The sequence below is a fragment of the Schistocerca piceifrons genome, chromosome 3 (genome assembly GCF_021461385.2).
Source record: "Schistocerca piceifrons isolate TAMUIC-IGC-003096 chromosome 3, iqSchPice1.1, whole genome shotgun sequence".
NCBI lineage: Eukaryota > Metazoa > Arthropoda > Insecta > Orthoptera > Acrididae > Schistocerca > Schistocerca piceifrons.
This window is the reverse complement of record NC_060140.1, coordinates 934,387,142-934,400,545: the sequence shown is the minus strand read 5'-3', so window position 1 is coordinate 934,400,545 and position 13,404 is coordinate 934,387,142. Positions and strand designations below refer to the sequence as shown.

At 47.6% G+C, this 13,404-nt stretch overlaps 1 protein-coding gene across 1 annotated transcript in view; it reads right to left on the bottom strand.

The window, feature by feature from the left end:
- LOC124789236 (sterile alpha motif domain-containing protein 1) overlaps positions 1–13,067 on the bottom strand; it is a 426,634-nt gene extending 413,567 nt beyond the window's left edge. Inside the window, exons 1-4 of the mRNA XM_047256531.1 lie at positions 12,867–13,067; positions 9,918–10,099; positions 868–1,012; positions 601–765 (exon numbers count right to left, since the gene is read on the bottom strand). Of these exons, the coding sequence (XP_047112487.1) occupies positions 601–765; positions 868–1,012; positions 9,918–10,099; positions 12,867–13,067 (693 nt within the window). The remainder of the gene's footprint in view (positions 1–600; positions 766–867; positions 1,013–9,917; positions 10,100–12,866) is intronic.
- Between the last annotated feature and the right edge of the window lie 337 nt (positions 13,068–13,404).

The window sequence follows — 13,404 nt, the reverse complement described above, 5'->3', positions numbered from 1 at the left end:
AATAAAAAAATGGCTCTGAGCACCATGGGACTCAACTGCCGAGGTCATTAGTCCCCTAGAAGTTAGAACTGGTTAAACCTAACTAACCTAAGGACATCACAAACATCCATGCCCGAGGCAGGATTCGAAACTGCGACCGGAGCGGTCTTGCGGTTCTAGACTGCAGCGCCTTTAACCGCACGGCCACTTCGGCCGGCGATCGTGTGAATAACTGATTTATTAATAATTATTGTTAAATAAAATAACGTGTTAATTTTAAACTGACTATTCGTCTTGAACTTTACTTCGATTTAGGTTCATAAATAATTAGGTTACGTGTTTTTCACCAAGAATAAACTGCAGACTAGTAACTGAAACAAGTTAACGAGAATCTATTGAAAACACAAGTATTAATTTACTTATGGTTTTTTTCCTTCAGAACTGGGAAGACAATACGTGTAGTGACTCACTGGGGTTAATTTAAGAACTAGCCGGAATAAACCAAAAGCCCTCAATACCAATCAATGTATAGATAAATTAACATTCCTACTTTCATGCAAGATACGGAAGTCGGGATAGAAAAATGGGTCGCTAAAACAGGAAAAAGATTAAGACACGCACCTTAAGGTAGTTCTCGAGCTGAGAGGCGTTGGCGGAGCGAACCATGGAGAGCAGCGCCTGGGTCGAGCTCATGTCGATCATGGGCGGGAACATGCCGAGCAGGTCCGTGGCGGGGGCGGGCGTCGGCGCCGGCGTCGGGGGGCCGCCCGCGCCCGCGCCGCCCTTCTTGCCGCCCCCGCCGCCCCCGTGCTCGTCTTTGGGGGAGCCGGTGGGCGCGGGCCCGCCGCCGAGCCCGACGCCGCCCTTGATGCCGGGCAGCGGGCTGGCGGGCGCCGTCAGCGGCGCCATCAGCCCTACGAAGGGCGTGGCGGCGCCCGACTTGAAGGGCGCGAAGCGCGGGTCCAGGTAGCCGTTGCGCGCGCCCGTCGCCGCAGCCGCCGCCGCCGCTGCCGCCGCCGCACTGCTCAGGTAGCTGCCGGGCAGACACCACCACTTGTGAAGGCATTGCTAATTACGCATACAAAATATTTTTTCTCGTGATGTTCTTTAGATTTCCATTCTTTTTATTTTATTCATGTAGGCATTTCTAATTGTGATTCTGTAACCTTCTACTGTGTTTTTTTTTTTTTTAATGTAAAGATGTACGACGGCAGTTCAATAAGTAATGCAACACATTTTTTTTCTCGGCCAATTTTGGTTGAAAAAACCGGAAATTACTTGTGGAATATTTTCAAACATTCCCGCTTCGTCTCGTATAGTTTCCTTGACTTCCGACAGGTGGCAGCGCTGTATGGGGCTGTTAAAATGGCGTCTGTAACGGATGTGCGTTGCAAACAACGGGCAGTGATCGAGTTTCTTTTGGCGGAAAACCAGGGCATCTCAGATATTCATAGGCGCTTGCAGAATGTCTACGGTGATCTGGCAGTGGACAAAAGCACGGTGAGTCGTTGGGCAAAGCGTGTGTCATCATCGCCGCAAGGTCAAGCAAGACTGTCTGATCTCCCGCGTGCGGGCCGGCCGTGCACAGCTGTGACTCCTGCAATGGCGGAGCGTGCGAACACACTCGTTCGAGATGATCGACGGATCACTATCAAACAACTCAGTGCTCAACTTGACATGTCTGTTGGTAGTGCTGTCACAATTGTTCACCAGTTGGGATATTCAAAGGTTTGTTCCCGCTGGGTCCCTCGTTGTCTAACCGAACACCATAAAGAGCAAAGGAGAACCATCTGTGCGGAATTGCTTGCTCGTCATGTGGCTGAGGGTGACAATTTCTTGTCAAAGATTGTTACAGGCGATGAAACATGGGTTCATCACTTCGAACCTGAAACAAAACGGCAATAAATGGAGTGGCGCCACACCCACTCCCCTACCAAGAAAAAGTTTAAAGCCGTACCCTCAGCCGGTAAAGTCATGGTTACAGTCTTCTGGGACGCTGAAGGGGTTATTCTGTTCGATGTCCTTCCCCATGGTCAAACGATCAACTCCGAAGTGTATTGTGCTACTCTTCAGAAATTGAAGAAACGACTTCAGCGTGTTCGTAGGCACAAAAATCTGAACGAACTTCTCCTTCTTCATGACAACGCAAGACCTCACACAAGTCTTCGCACCCGAGAGGAGCTCACAAAACTTCAGTGGACTGTTCTTCCTCATGCACCCTACAGCCCCGATCTCGCACCGTCGGATTTCCATATGTTTGGCCCAATGAAGGACGCAATCCGTGGGAGGCACTACGCGGATGATGAAGAAGTTATTGATGCAGTACGACGTTGGCTCCGACATCGACCAGTGGAATGGTACCGTGCAGGCATACAGGCCCTCATTTCAAGGTGGCGTAAGGCCGTAGCATTGAATGGAGATTACGTTGAAAAATAGTGTTGTGTAGCTAAAAGATTGGGGAATAACCTGGTGTATTTCAATGCTGAATGAAACAACCCCTGTTTCAGAAAAAAAATGTGTTGCATTACTTATTGAACTGCCCTCGTAATTCTGATTATTTCGTTTGCCAATGGGTAAGTATGTTTCTTGCTTTGTACCTGTGGTAAAGTTTGTAAAGTTCTCTTTTGGAATATTATTAACTGTGAAAAATGCAGTCAATAACGTTTATAAAGGTTTATGTAATTTACGATAACGAAATAACATCTATAGACAGGGGACAGCGATAGTGATATCGAGAGTCGAAAGGTGGTTGTGTAGTAGAGGGGATGGTGGATGGTGTGTGTGTGTGAAGCGTGCGCGGGGAAAATACACTCCTGGAAATTGAAATAAGAACACCGTGAATTCATTGTCCCAGGAAGGGGAAACTTTATTGACACATTCCTGGGGTCAGATACATCACATGATCACACTGACAGAACCACAGGCACATAGACACAGGCAAAAGAGCATGCACAATGTCGGCACTAGTACAGTGTATATCCACCTTTCGCAGCAATGCAGGCTGCTATTCTCCCATGGAGACGATCGTAGAGATGCTGGATGTAGTCCTGTGGAACGGCTTGCCATGCCATTTCCACCTGGCGCCTCAGTTGGACCAGCGTTCGTGCTGGACGTGCAGACCGCGTGAGACGACGCTTCATCCAGTCCCAAACATGCTCAATGGGGGACAGATCCGGAGATCTTGCTGGCCAGGGTAGTTGACTTACACCGTCTAGAGCACGTTGGGTGGCACGGGATACATGCGGACGTGCATTGTCCTGTTGGAACAGCAAGTTCCCTTGCCGGTCTAGGAATGGTAGAACGATGGGTTCGATGACGGTTTGGATGTACCGTGCACTATTCAGTGCCCCCTCGACGATCACCAGTGGTGTACGGCCAGTGTAGGAGATCGCTCCCCACACCATGATGCCGGGTGTTGGCCCTGTGTGCCTCGGTCGTATGCAGTCCTGATTGTGGCGCTCACCTGCACGGCGCCAAACACGCATACGACCATCATTGGCACCAAGGCAGAAGCGACTCTCATCGCTGAAGACGACACGTCTCCATTCGTCCCTCCATTCACGCCTGTCGCGACACCACTGGAGGCGGGCTGCACGATGTTGGGGCGTGAGCGGAAGACGGCCTAACGGTGTGCGGGACCGTAGCCCAGCTTCATGGAGACGGTTGCGAATGGTCCTCGCCGATACCCCAGGAGCAACAGTGTCCATAATTTGCTGGGAAGTGGCGGTGCGGTCCCCTACGGCACTGCGTAGGATCCTACGGTCTTGGCGTGCATCCGTGCGTCGCTGCGGTCCGGTCCCAGGTCGACGGGCACGTGCACCTTCCGCCGACCACTGGCGACAACATCGATGTACTGTGGAGACCTCACGCCCCACGTGTTGAGCAATTCGGCGGTACGTCCACCCGGCCTCCCGCATGCCCACTATACGCCCTCGCTCAAAGTCCGTCAACTGCACATACGGTTCACGTCCACGCTGTCGCGGCATGGTACCAGTGTTAAAGACTGCGATGGAGCTCCGTATGCCACGGCAAACTGGCTGACACTGACGGCGGCGGTGCACAAATGCTGCGCAGCTAGCGCCATTCGACGGCCAACACCGCGGTTCCTGGTGTGTCCGCTGTGCCGTGCGTGTGATCATTGCTTGTACAGCCCTCTCGCAGTGTCCGGAGCAAGTATGGTGGGTCTGACACACCGGTGTCAATGTGTTCTTTTTTCCATTTCCAGGAGTGTAGTACTGTGTTCCATGAAAAGCATACGTAATTGTATGGACAGTGATACCGAACTATCAGATTGTTAATTCTCGTTACCACTGCGGTATGTAATGCCATCGCCAGCGAACTTTAAGAGCAAGTAAACCGGACTGTGAAAGTGTCGCTAACATTACTTTGTTGTGGCCGACCCGAACTGTGCTTTTATTCGCATGAACTTTGCTGGTATTGGTTTTGGGTGGTGGAACTGTTGTATACCACATTCTGTCAAGCCGTGAAAGTGAAGACTTTAATTAACTGTGCAATACAAATGACTTTCAGTGACGTTGTCAAAGTTTGAAATGCGAGAACAGAGTGTACATTGTTTACGGTGTGCTTCACACACAAGAACAATTCAATGAACTCTGTATTTGTGGCTAAGACTATATGAATGTGACGAACTGTGTAATTATGGACGATAGCGTCACAGACAGTGCATAAAGTGTAAAAACGAGCGATGTCTACGTCATGTACTTTGAAAGAGAGGACATGTCAACAACGTTCGTATACTGGCGTCTTGTGGTTTGTTAATCACCACGGGGTTAATGATACAGCTGCGCCGGAACTTTATTTGCGTTTCGCCGGAGAAGATTAACCAGCGGAACTGCCTGTATCCTGCTCTCGTCATCGTAACCCGCCGACATCGTGCTGCCCAACGCAACGCTTCGTATGCAACAAAAAGTTAAGAGCTTTCGCCGAACCCTATCCCCTGACCTAGAAACTTCCTTTCTCTATTAAAAGTATAAGAATTACAGACTCTATTCAAATAAAGTCTTTGTTTGGTTTATGTTTGCTTTCTGCTAACGAATATAAAATTACAATCATTGAATTAAAAGATGCCTGGTAGTCATTGTTGAAACACCAGTAAATATAAACTTCTTCCTCTCATTAGAACTAATTCTCCTTGCATGTCAAAATTATTGTAGTTATTTTATGTAGTTTTAAGTATTGTTATGAGACTAGATATATGACAGTGACTAATAGGAGTATTTTGTCGCGAAATATGGCGTCGCGCGAAAATTACGGCGACCGCCATAATTGCTTGCGTTCTGACTGATAATGTAAAAGCTGCTATTCCCGTATTGGTGCATTTCCTAACGTGAGCGTGAATTATATAAACGTCAGCTGTCAAATCACGTAGAGACTGTTTACCCAGTAATAAAAGTTTTTGATATTGTATTGCTACGAGTCGTGGTATTAAAGAGACACTGGTTATACTCAAAAGTGGGTAGATGTGTGGTGACCCCCCCACCCCCCCCCCCCCCCAGTGTTCATGCAATTATTAACAGTATCGTGTGTGATTCACGAAATTTTGTCACTTTTCCTAATTCCTTTCAGATATTATCTTAGATGTCTTTGAAGTTTCAGAGAATATATACGCAATTTTGTCGGTGCAGGTTAATTTCAGAGCCGTTTCTCGTGAATATTAGAGTTTTCAGTTCATAAACAAAGTGGGATCATATAGCAAAGAGTGTGATTTTCCAAGCAGAATTTTGGATGACTTCACAGTTCAGATTTTGACAATTATTTTTCCTGTGGGTTGAGGTCATCACACAGTACAGCCAATCAGCGGTCCGCTACAGCCCAGACGTACTGGGCGAATTCAGGTACGCCTTTCGTGCAGACAACAAATTTTTTGTTAACGGAAGTAATGCCCATTATACTTATCCGGGCTGTTATGCAGTGGTCGGTTGATGAATTCTGTGTCAATTCCCAACGTTTCGTCCCCGTCTGCGGAGGACATCTTCAAGGGGGTCTGTAGCTCGATGGAAGGTCCAATACACCCACTGGCTCGCTACTGTAGCCAGTGGGCGTGTTGGACGTTCCATCGAGCTACAGACCCCCTTGAAGAAGTCCTCCGCAGACGGGGATAAAACGTTGGGAACTGACACAGAATTCGTCAACCGACCACTGCATAACAGCCCGGATAATTATAATGGACATGACATTTCCGGCAGTGAAACTCTACATTTTAGTATCATAACGGAAGTAAGTTTCTTACGACAAAATTCTTGTACAAAACTTTCTCGGTTTTCTTGCCACGTCAAATGTGGGTGAAACCTCAAGCTGATGACGATCACCAGCAAGTGACCGCAGTTGCTGCTGCATCTACATCTACATCTACATTGATACTCCGCAAGCCACCCAACGGTGTGTGGCGGAGGGCACTTTACGTGCCACTGTCATTACCTCCCTTTCCTGTTCCAGTCGCGTATGGTTCGCGGGAAGAACGACTGTCTGAAAGCCTCCGTGCGCGCTCTAATCTCTCTAATTTTACATTCGTGATCTCCTCGGGAGGTATAAGTAGGGAGAAGCAATATATTCGATACCTCATCCAGAAACGCACCCTCTCGAAACCTGGTGAGCACGCTACACCGCGATGCAGAGCGCCTCTCTTGCAGAGTCTGCCACTTGAGTTTATTAAACACCTCCGTATATCACGGTTACCAAATAACCCTGTGACGAAACGCGCCGCTCTTCTTTGGATCTTCTCTATCTCCTCCGTCAGACCGACCTGGTACGGATCCCACACTGATGAGCAATACTCAAGTATAGGTCGAACGAGTGTTTTGTAAGCCAACTCCTTTGTTGATGGACTACATTTTCTAAGCACTCTCCCAATGAATCTCAACCTGGTACCCGCCTTACCAACAATTAATTTTATATGATCATTCCACTTCAAATCGTTCCGCACGCATACTCCCAGATATTTTACAGAAGTAACTGCTACCAGTGTTTGTTCCGCTATCATATAATCATACAATAAAGGATCCTTCTTTCTATGTATTCGCAATACATTACATTTGTCTATGTTAAGGGTCAGTTGCCACTCCCTGCACCAAGTGTCTATCCGCTGCAGATCTTCCTGCAGTTCGCTACAATTTTCTAATGCTGCAACTTCTCTGTATACTACAGCATCATCCGCGAAAAGCCGCGACCTTCTACGTCATCATTACGTCATGCTGCCCCAGACTGGGTCAACGACTGCACTGGTGGCACTACCGCTTCCATTCATACCTAAACCATTCGACGAATTTCTCTGCATACTCCCAGCGCCGATAACGTGCTTCCTTGTACCACTGAGAAGGAGACCACATGGCGCTTCAGTCTGGAACCGCGCGACTGCTACTGTCGCAGGTTCGAATCCTGTCTCGGGCATCGATGTGAGTGATGTCCTTAGGTTGGTTAGGTTTAAGTAGTTCTAAGTTCTAGGGGACTGATGACCATAGATGTTAAGTCCCATAGTGCTCAGACCCATTTTAATCATTTGAACCACATGCCAATCTGACAAGGCGAGGCCGCCTATTGTGAAATTCAGATTCGATTCATACTGCGCATAATAAAAGGTCATGGCCAGAGGTGTAATGTGGCAAAGCACCAAGATGCACTTCTCAGCCGTTGTCGAGAAAATCGACAGTTAAAAGAAACCGTTGCGGTGAAATACTCTCGACGATTAATAATTTTCTACAGCGTCGTGGCGCAGCGGTAAGCGCTCGGGTTCGTAATCCGAAGGTCGCCGGATCGAATCTCACGCCATGCAATTTTTTTTATTATTAGTTTTTCGTAATTCAAATATATATATAAAGTATTAATGAATTGCTTATGCATGTTGGTGAAGGCGGATCGGTCTCCAATTGTACCGCCTCCATTTTTCCGTCTTTTTTTAACAGGGTGTACCAAAGCTCTCCCGTCCGCACTGATTTTCGACGATGTTGTAAGTTGCGCTAGGGACCGCATCTACCTTCTTTCGAAGTTAGCAGGCAACTACGCTGTTATGCGGCGGCTCGTTTCGGCCCATTCAACATCTGTCATTCAAGTGTAACGAGCGAGTAACGGAGTTTATACTTCATACCTGCCACAGCAAATTTGTGTTCGTGCGGTCTCTATTCTAATTCGAACGTTTGACTTACGCTATACGTATTCGTTTCGGAATATCGTTTCTACGTCTTCCGTTAACTATACGTGGTAAACATTATGAAGACAATTAATAACATTTGTGAAATACAACTTCGTTTGCGGAAAACATAATGATGTTCGAAGTCGCTAGTTTTTCCACGAAAACGACTTTCAACGACTTATTATATGAATAATTGTTGCAACTGATTGCCGGGAATTATATATATTTGAATTATGAAAAACAAATACTAAAAAAAAAAAAGGTTGCATAGGGCGAGATTCGATCCGGCGACCTTCGGATTACGAACCCGAGCGCTTACCGCTGCGCCACGACGCTATATAGAATTATTAATCGTATAGAGTATTTCACCGCAACGGTTTTTTTTTAACTGTCGATTTTCTCGACAACGGCTGAGAAGTGCATCTTGGTGCTTTGCCACATTACACCTCTGGCCATGAGCTTTTATTATGCGCAGTACGAATCGAATCTGAATTTCACAATTGGCGGCCTCCCCTTGTGAGTTGTTTTTTTTTTTCTTTTTATATGGTACGTGATGTTCATACTCAAATATCAGTCCCCGAAAGCAGTTCGATGCAACTCCCAGAAATTCTGAAAAAATCGACTTTGAAGTTTTCTGAACATCTGTAATACGATAAACTAACGTCGTATTTTCGATGGGCCGCCCGGATCTATGGTAGAATGCTCACTTGCCACATGGGGGAGGTTCAGTTCCCGGCTGTCGTAGATATTTAAACAGATATGCATGTTCAACGAAAATTTGCGTGAAGCAACAATCTTTCATAAAAGTTAGGTACCTAATTATTTATATTTTCATTGTAAACTGGATTTTTGTATAACATGCAATCAGAAATAGCAAGGCGTGCATTCTTCGTAAAAATGACAAATACATAGGTACGAGCTAATTAGCATATAGTTGATTACTTATATTATATGAAGATAGCAGTACCAACGCATATTCCATACTACCTGGGGGGGGGGGGGTCTATATGACCATCCTAAGAAAAATCGTAAAAAAAAATCGTCATTTGTAGCTAGCATAAATCAACAACACGCATTTTGGAGACATAGTGATGTGAAAGCAGGGTCTAAAACCTCAAAAAACCTTTTAGCACACTCTTAACAAATTTCATTAATGGTTGTTGAGTTTTGTTGACAACGTACTCTTTAAAGAGATATTGACGTGTAGGTGACGTTCTGAACCTGAAAATATTGACTGTGATATTCTCTGGGAAGGAAGAGACATCTAATCCTAAGACTTAAATGGTTCAAATGGCTCTGAGCACTATGGCGCTTAACTTCTGAGGTCATCAGTCCCGTAGAACTTAGAACTACTTAAACCTAAGTAACCTAAGGACATCACACACATCCATGCCCGAGGCAGGATTCGAACCTGCGACCGTAGCGGTCACGCGGTTGCAGACTGAAGCGCCTAGAACCGCAAGGCCACACCGGCCGGCCCCCTCTGTGTAAGACTTAACCTGTATCTAATGAACGCGATTGATGCCTGTTCAATTTAAGGCTTGAGAATTCGGAACCCGAGTAAGTGACTGACTGTGGTTTCAGAAAGATGATGTGAAACGGTGAATTTATATTGGCCATCAGGACCTCGTGGGTCGAGGAGGCGGAGGAAAACAAGCGTGAAGCTCAGTTCGTCGCACGTGTACTCTTCAGTGGCGTCAGACACGATTAGTTGCGGCGCGTCGGTGTTACACTTTGCAGGTGGAGGATGAATGGGCGACGCGGCCAGAACACGGATGGCTGGAGTACTCACTCGTTGGGGTTGGCGTTGTTGTACTTGGCGGCGAGCGAGCGCATGAAGTCGGAGTAGTTCCTGGCCAGGTGCTCCGTCTTGAGCGGGTGCGGCGACGCTGCGCGCTCTGGCGGCGTGCCCGGGTACGAGGAGCCGGGAGTGCCGCTGCGGGACGACGTAGAGTTGTTGTCCGGCGCGCCCGACTGCAACACACACCCCACCACCACCGGGCTGGCGTCACGAACCACTGTGCACACGTCTGACAAAGTACAGGGCTCACAGCTAATACAGATTACTACATGGTTACTACCATCAATCTTTCCAAGTTAAAGGGTGCCTATCTCACTACTTCCAGGCCCACAGGTACACACACACACACACACACACACACACACACACACACACACACACACACACATATATATATATATATATATATATACAGGGTGTTTCAAAAATGACCGGTATATTTGAAACGGCAATAAAAACTAAACGAGCAGCGATAGAAATACACCGTTTGTTGCAATATGCTTGGGACAATAGTACATTTTCAGGCGGACAAACTTTCGAAATTACAGTAGTTACAATTTTCAACAACAGATGGCGCTGCAAGTGATGTGAAAGATATAGAAGACAACGCAGTCTGTGGGTGCGCCATTCTGTACGTCGTCTTTCTGCTGTAAGCGTGTGCTGTTCACAACGTGCAAGTGTGCTGTAGACAACATGGTTTATTCCTTAGAACAGAGGATTTTTCTGGTGTTGGAATTCCACCGCCTAGAACACAGTGTTGTTGCAACAAGACGAAGTTTGCAACGGAGGTTTAATGCAACCAAAGGACCGAAAAGCGATACAATAAAGGATCTGTTTGAAAAATTTCAACGGACTGGGAACGTGACGGATGAACGTGCTGGAAAGGTAGGGCGACCGCGTACGGCAACCACAGAGGGCAACGCGCAGCTAGTGCAGCAGGTGATCCGACAGCGGCCTCGGGTTTCCGTTCGCCGTGTTGCAGCTGCGGTCCAAATGACGCCAACGTCCACGTATCGTCTCGTGCGCCAGAGTTTACACCTCTATCCGTACAAAATTCAAACGCGGCAACCCCTCAGCGCCGCTACCATTGCTGCACGAGAGACATTCGCTAACGATATAGTGCACAGGATTGATGACGGCGATATGCATGTGGGCAGCATTTGGTTTACTGACGAAGCTTATTTTTACCTGGACGGCTTCGTCAGTAAACAGAACTGGCGCATATGGGGAACCGAAAAGCCCCATGTTGCAGTCCCATCGTCCCTCCATCCTAAAAAAGTACTGGTCTGGGCCGCCATTTCTTCCAAAGGAATCATTGGCCCATTTTTCAGATCCGAAACGATTACTGCATCACGCTATCTGGACATTCTTCGTGAATTTGTGGCGGTACAAACTGCCTTAGACGACACTGCGAACACCTCGTGGTTTATGCAAGATGGTGCCCGGCCACATCGCACGGCCGACGTCTTTAATTTACTGAATGAATATTTCGATGATCGTGTGATTGCTTTGGGCTATCCGAAACATACAGGAGGCGACGTGGATTGGCCTCCCTATTCGCCAGACATGAACCCCTGTGACTTCTTTTTGTGGGGACACTTGAAAGACCAGGTGTACCGCCAGAATCCAGAAGCAATTGAACAGCTGAAGCAGTACATCTCATCTGCATGTGAAGCCATTCCGCCAGACACGTTGTCAAAGGTTTCGGGTAATTTCATTCAGAGACTACGCCATATTATTGCTACGCATGGTGGATATGTGGAAAATATCTTACTATAGCGTTTCCCAGACCGCAGCGCCATCTGTTGTTGAAAATTGTAACTACTGTAATTTCGAAAGTTTGTCTGCCTGAAAATGTACTGTTGTCCCAAGCATATTGCAAGAAACGGTGTATTTCTATCGCTGCTCGTTTAGTTTTTATTGCCGTTTCAAATATACCGGTCATTTTTGAAACACCCTGTATATGACGCTTTTTCACCTCAAACTGTCAGCCATAGGGGTGCTATGGGGGTCTTACTGTCACAACAACTTTTTCCAGGCAGTGAATGATACTTGTGTCTATTTCCGCAGAAATTTCTTCGCGCGTTACAGAGGTATGCTGATATGCCACCTTCTTTGCACCTCCTACCCCTATCCCCTACCCTCGGGGTGAAAAGTCACCATGACTGTCACCAATAGCGCTAGCGATCCCGAAAACTGTGGTTTTGATTCTAATATCGGTCGGTATTGAACATTTTCATATGTCACGACTCCTCATAACCACCCCGACACTTAGCGGTTGCTGTATACTACTCCGACAGTATTTTAATGCGAATAATTACGCAAATAATGAATCAGATATAGTATAATTTGAGTGAAGCTGCTCCATACCTTCCTGAGTTAAAATTTTATGTAATCCACTTTTCATCCCTACCCTCATCGACTGGACGTGGTAGCTACCCATCACAGAAACCTTCGAACCTTGAGAACAAAGCTCGCTCGACTTCCATCATAATGTTCGTACATCCATATTTAGATTGGGTGATGGTGGGACATCAGCTGGTATAATTCGTATCAAAAATGAAAAACGTCCAGCTGTACTTAAGATTCCATATTTATTTGGCTAATAGTTTCGACGTTACGTCACCGCCATCTTCAGGTCCGTGCACTTTGATGATATCACCTGTGTGTGGCTGAGTACTAGAAGTCCGCTGTGAGACCAATACGTGCTCCACATGGACGGCTGGCATCATAATCGGATGATTCATGTTGAAACTCATAAAGACGAACAGACAATTATTCATTTTTATCTATTACATTGACAGAATTTAAAAATTTATATCCTGCCATTATCTGCCCATTAAGAGGTATAATGACATTTTACAGGTCTAACACAGTAAGTCAAGCATTATAGTTGCTAGAGGTTGTGAGGTATCAGGTGGTGCTGGAAGGTGTTCCTACCTGGTGGTGCTGGTTGCTGGTGCTGTTGGAGCTGGCGGTGCTGCTGTTGCTGGAGGCGGCGCCCTGTGGCCCGCCCCCGCCGCCACCCCCGCCTCCCGGCGTAGAGGGCCCCGGAGGGCTGAGGCGCTCCGTCTTGACGGCCGCCGCCGGGGGCTGCGAGTCGGAGGCGGTGGAGCCCGCCCCCGCGCCGGCGCCGTTCATGGCCGCGCCCGTCGGCGTGCACGAGCCGCCCCCGCCGCCGCCGCCCCCGGCGCGGCCGCCGGCCTTCCGGCCCCCGCCGCCCGCGCTCGGCACCGTCGCGTCTGCTGCCTCCGTCTCCAGCTGGCCCTCACCTGCCGACAAACACCCACGCACGTCAAAAAAATGGTTCAAATGGCTCTGAGCACTATGGGACTCAACATCTGAGGTCATCAGTCCCCTATAACTTAGAACTACTTAAACCTAACTAACCTAATGAGACCACACACGTCCGCACCCGAGGCAGGACTCGAGCCTGCGACCGTAGCGGTCGCGCGGTTCCAGACTGTAGCGCCTAGAA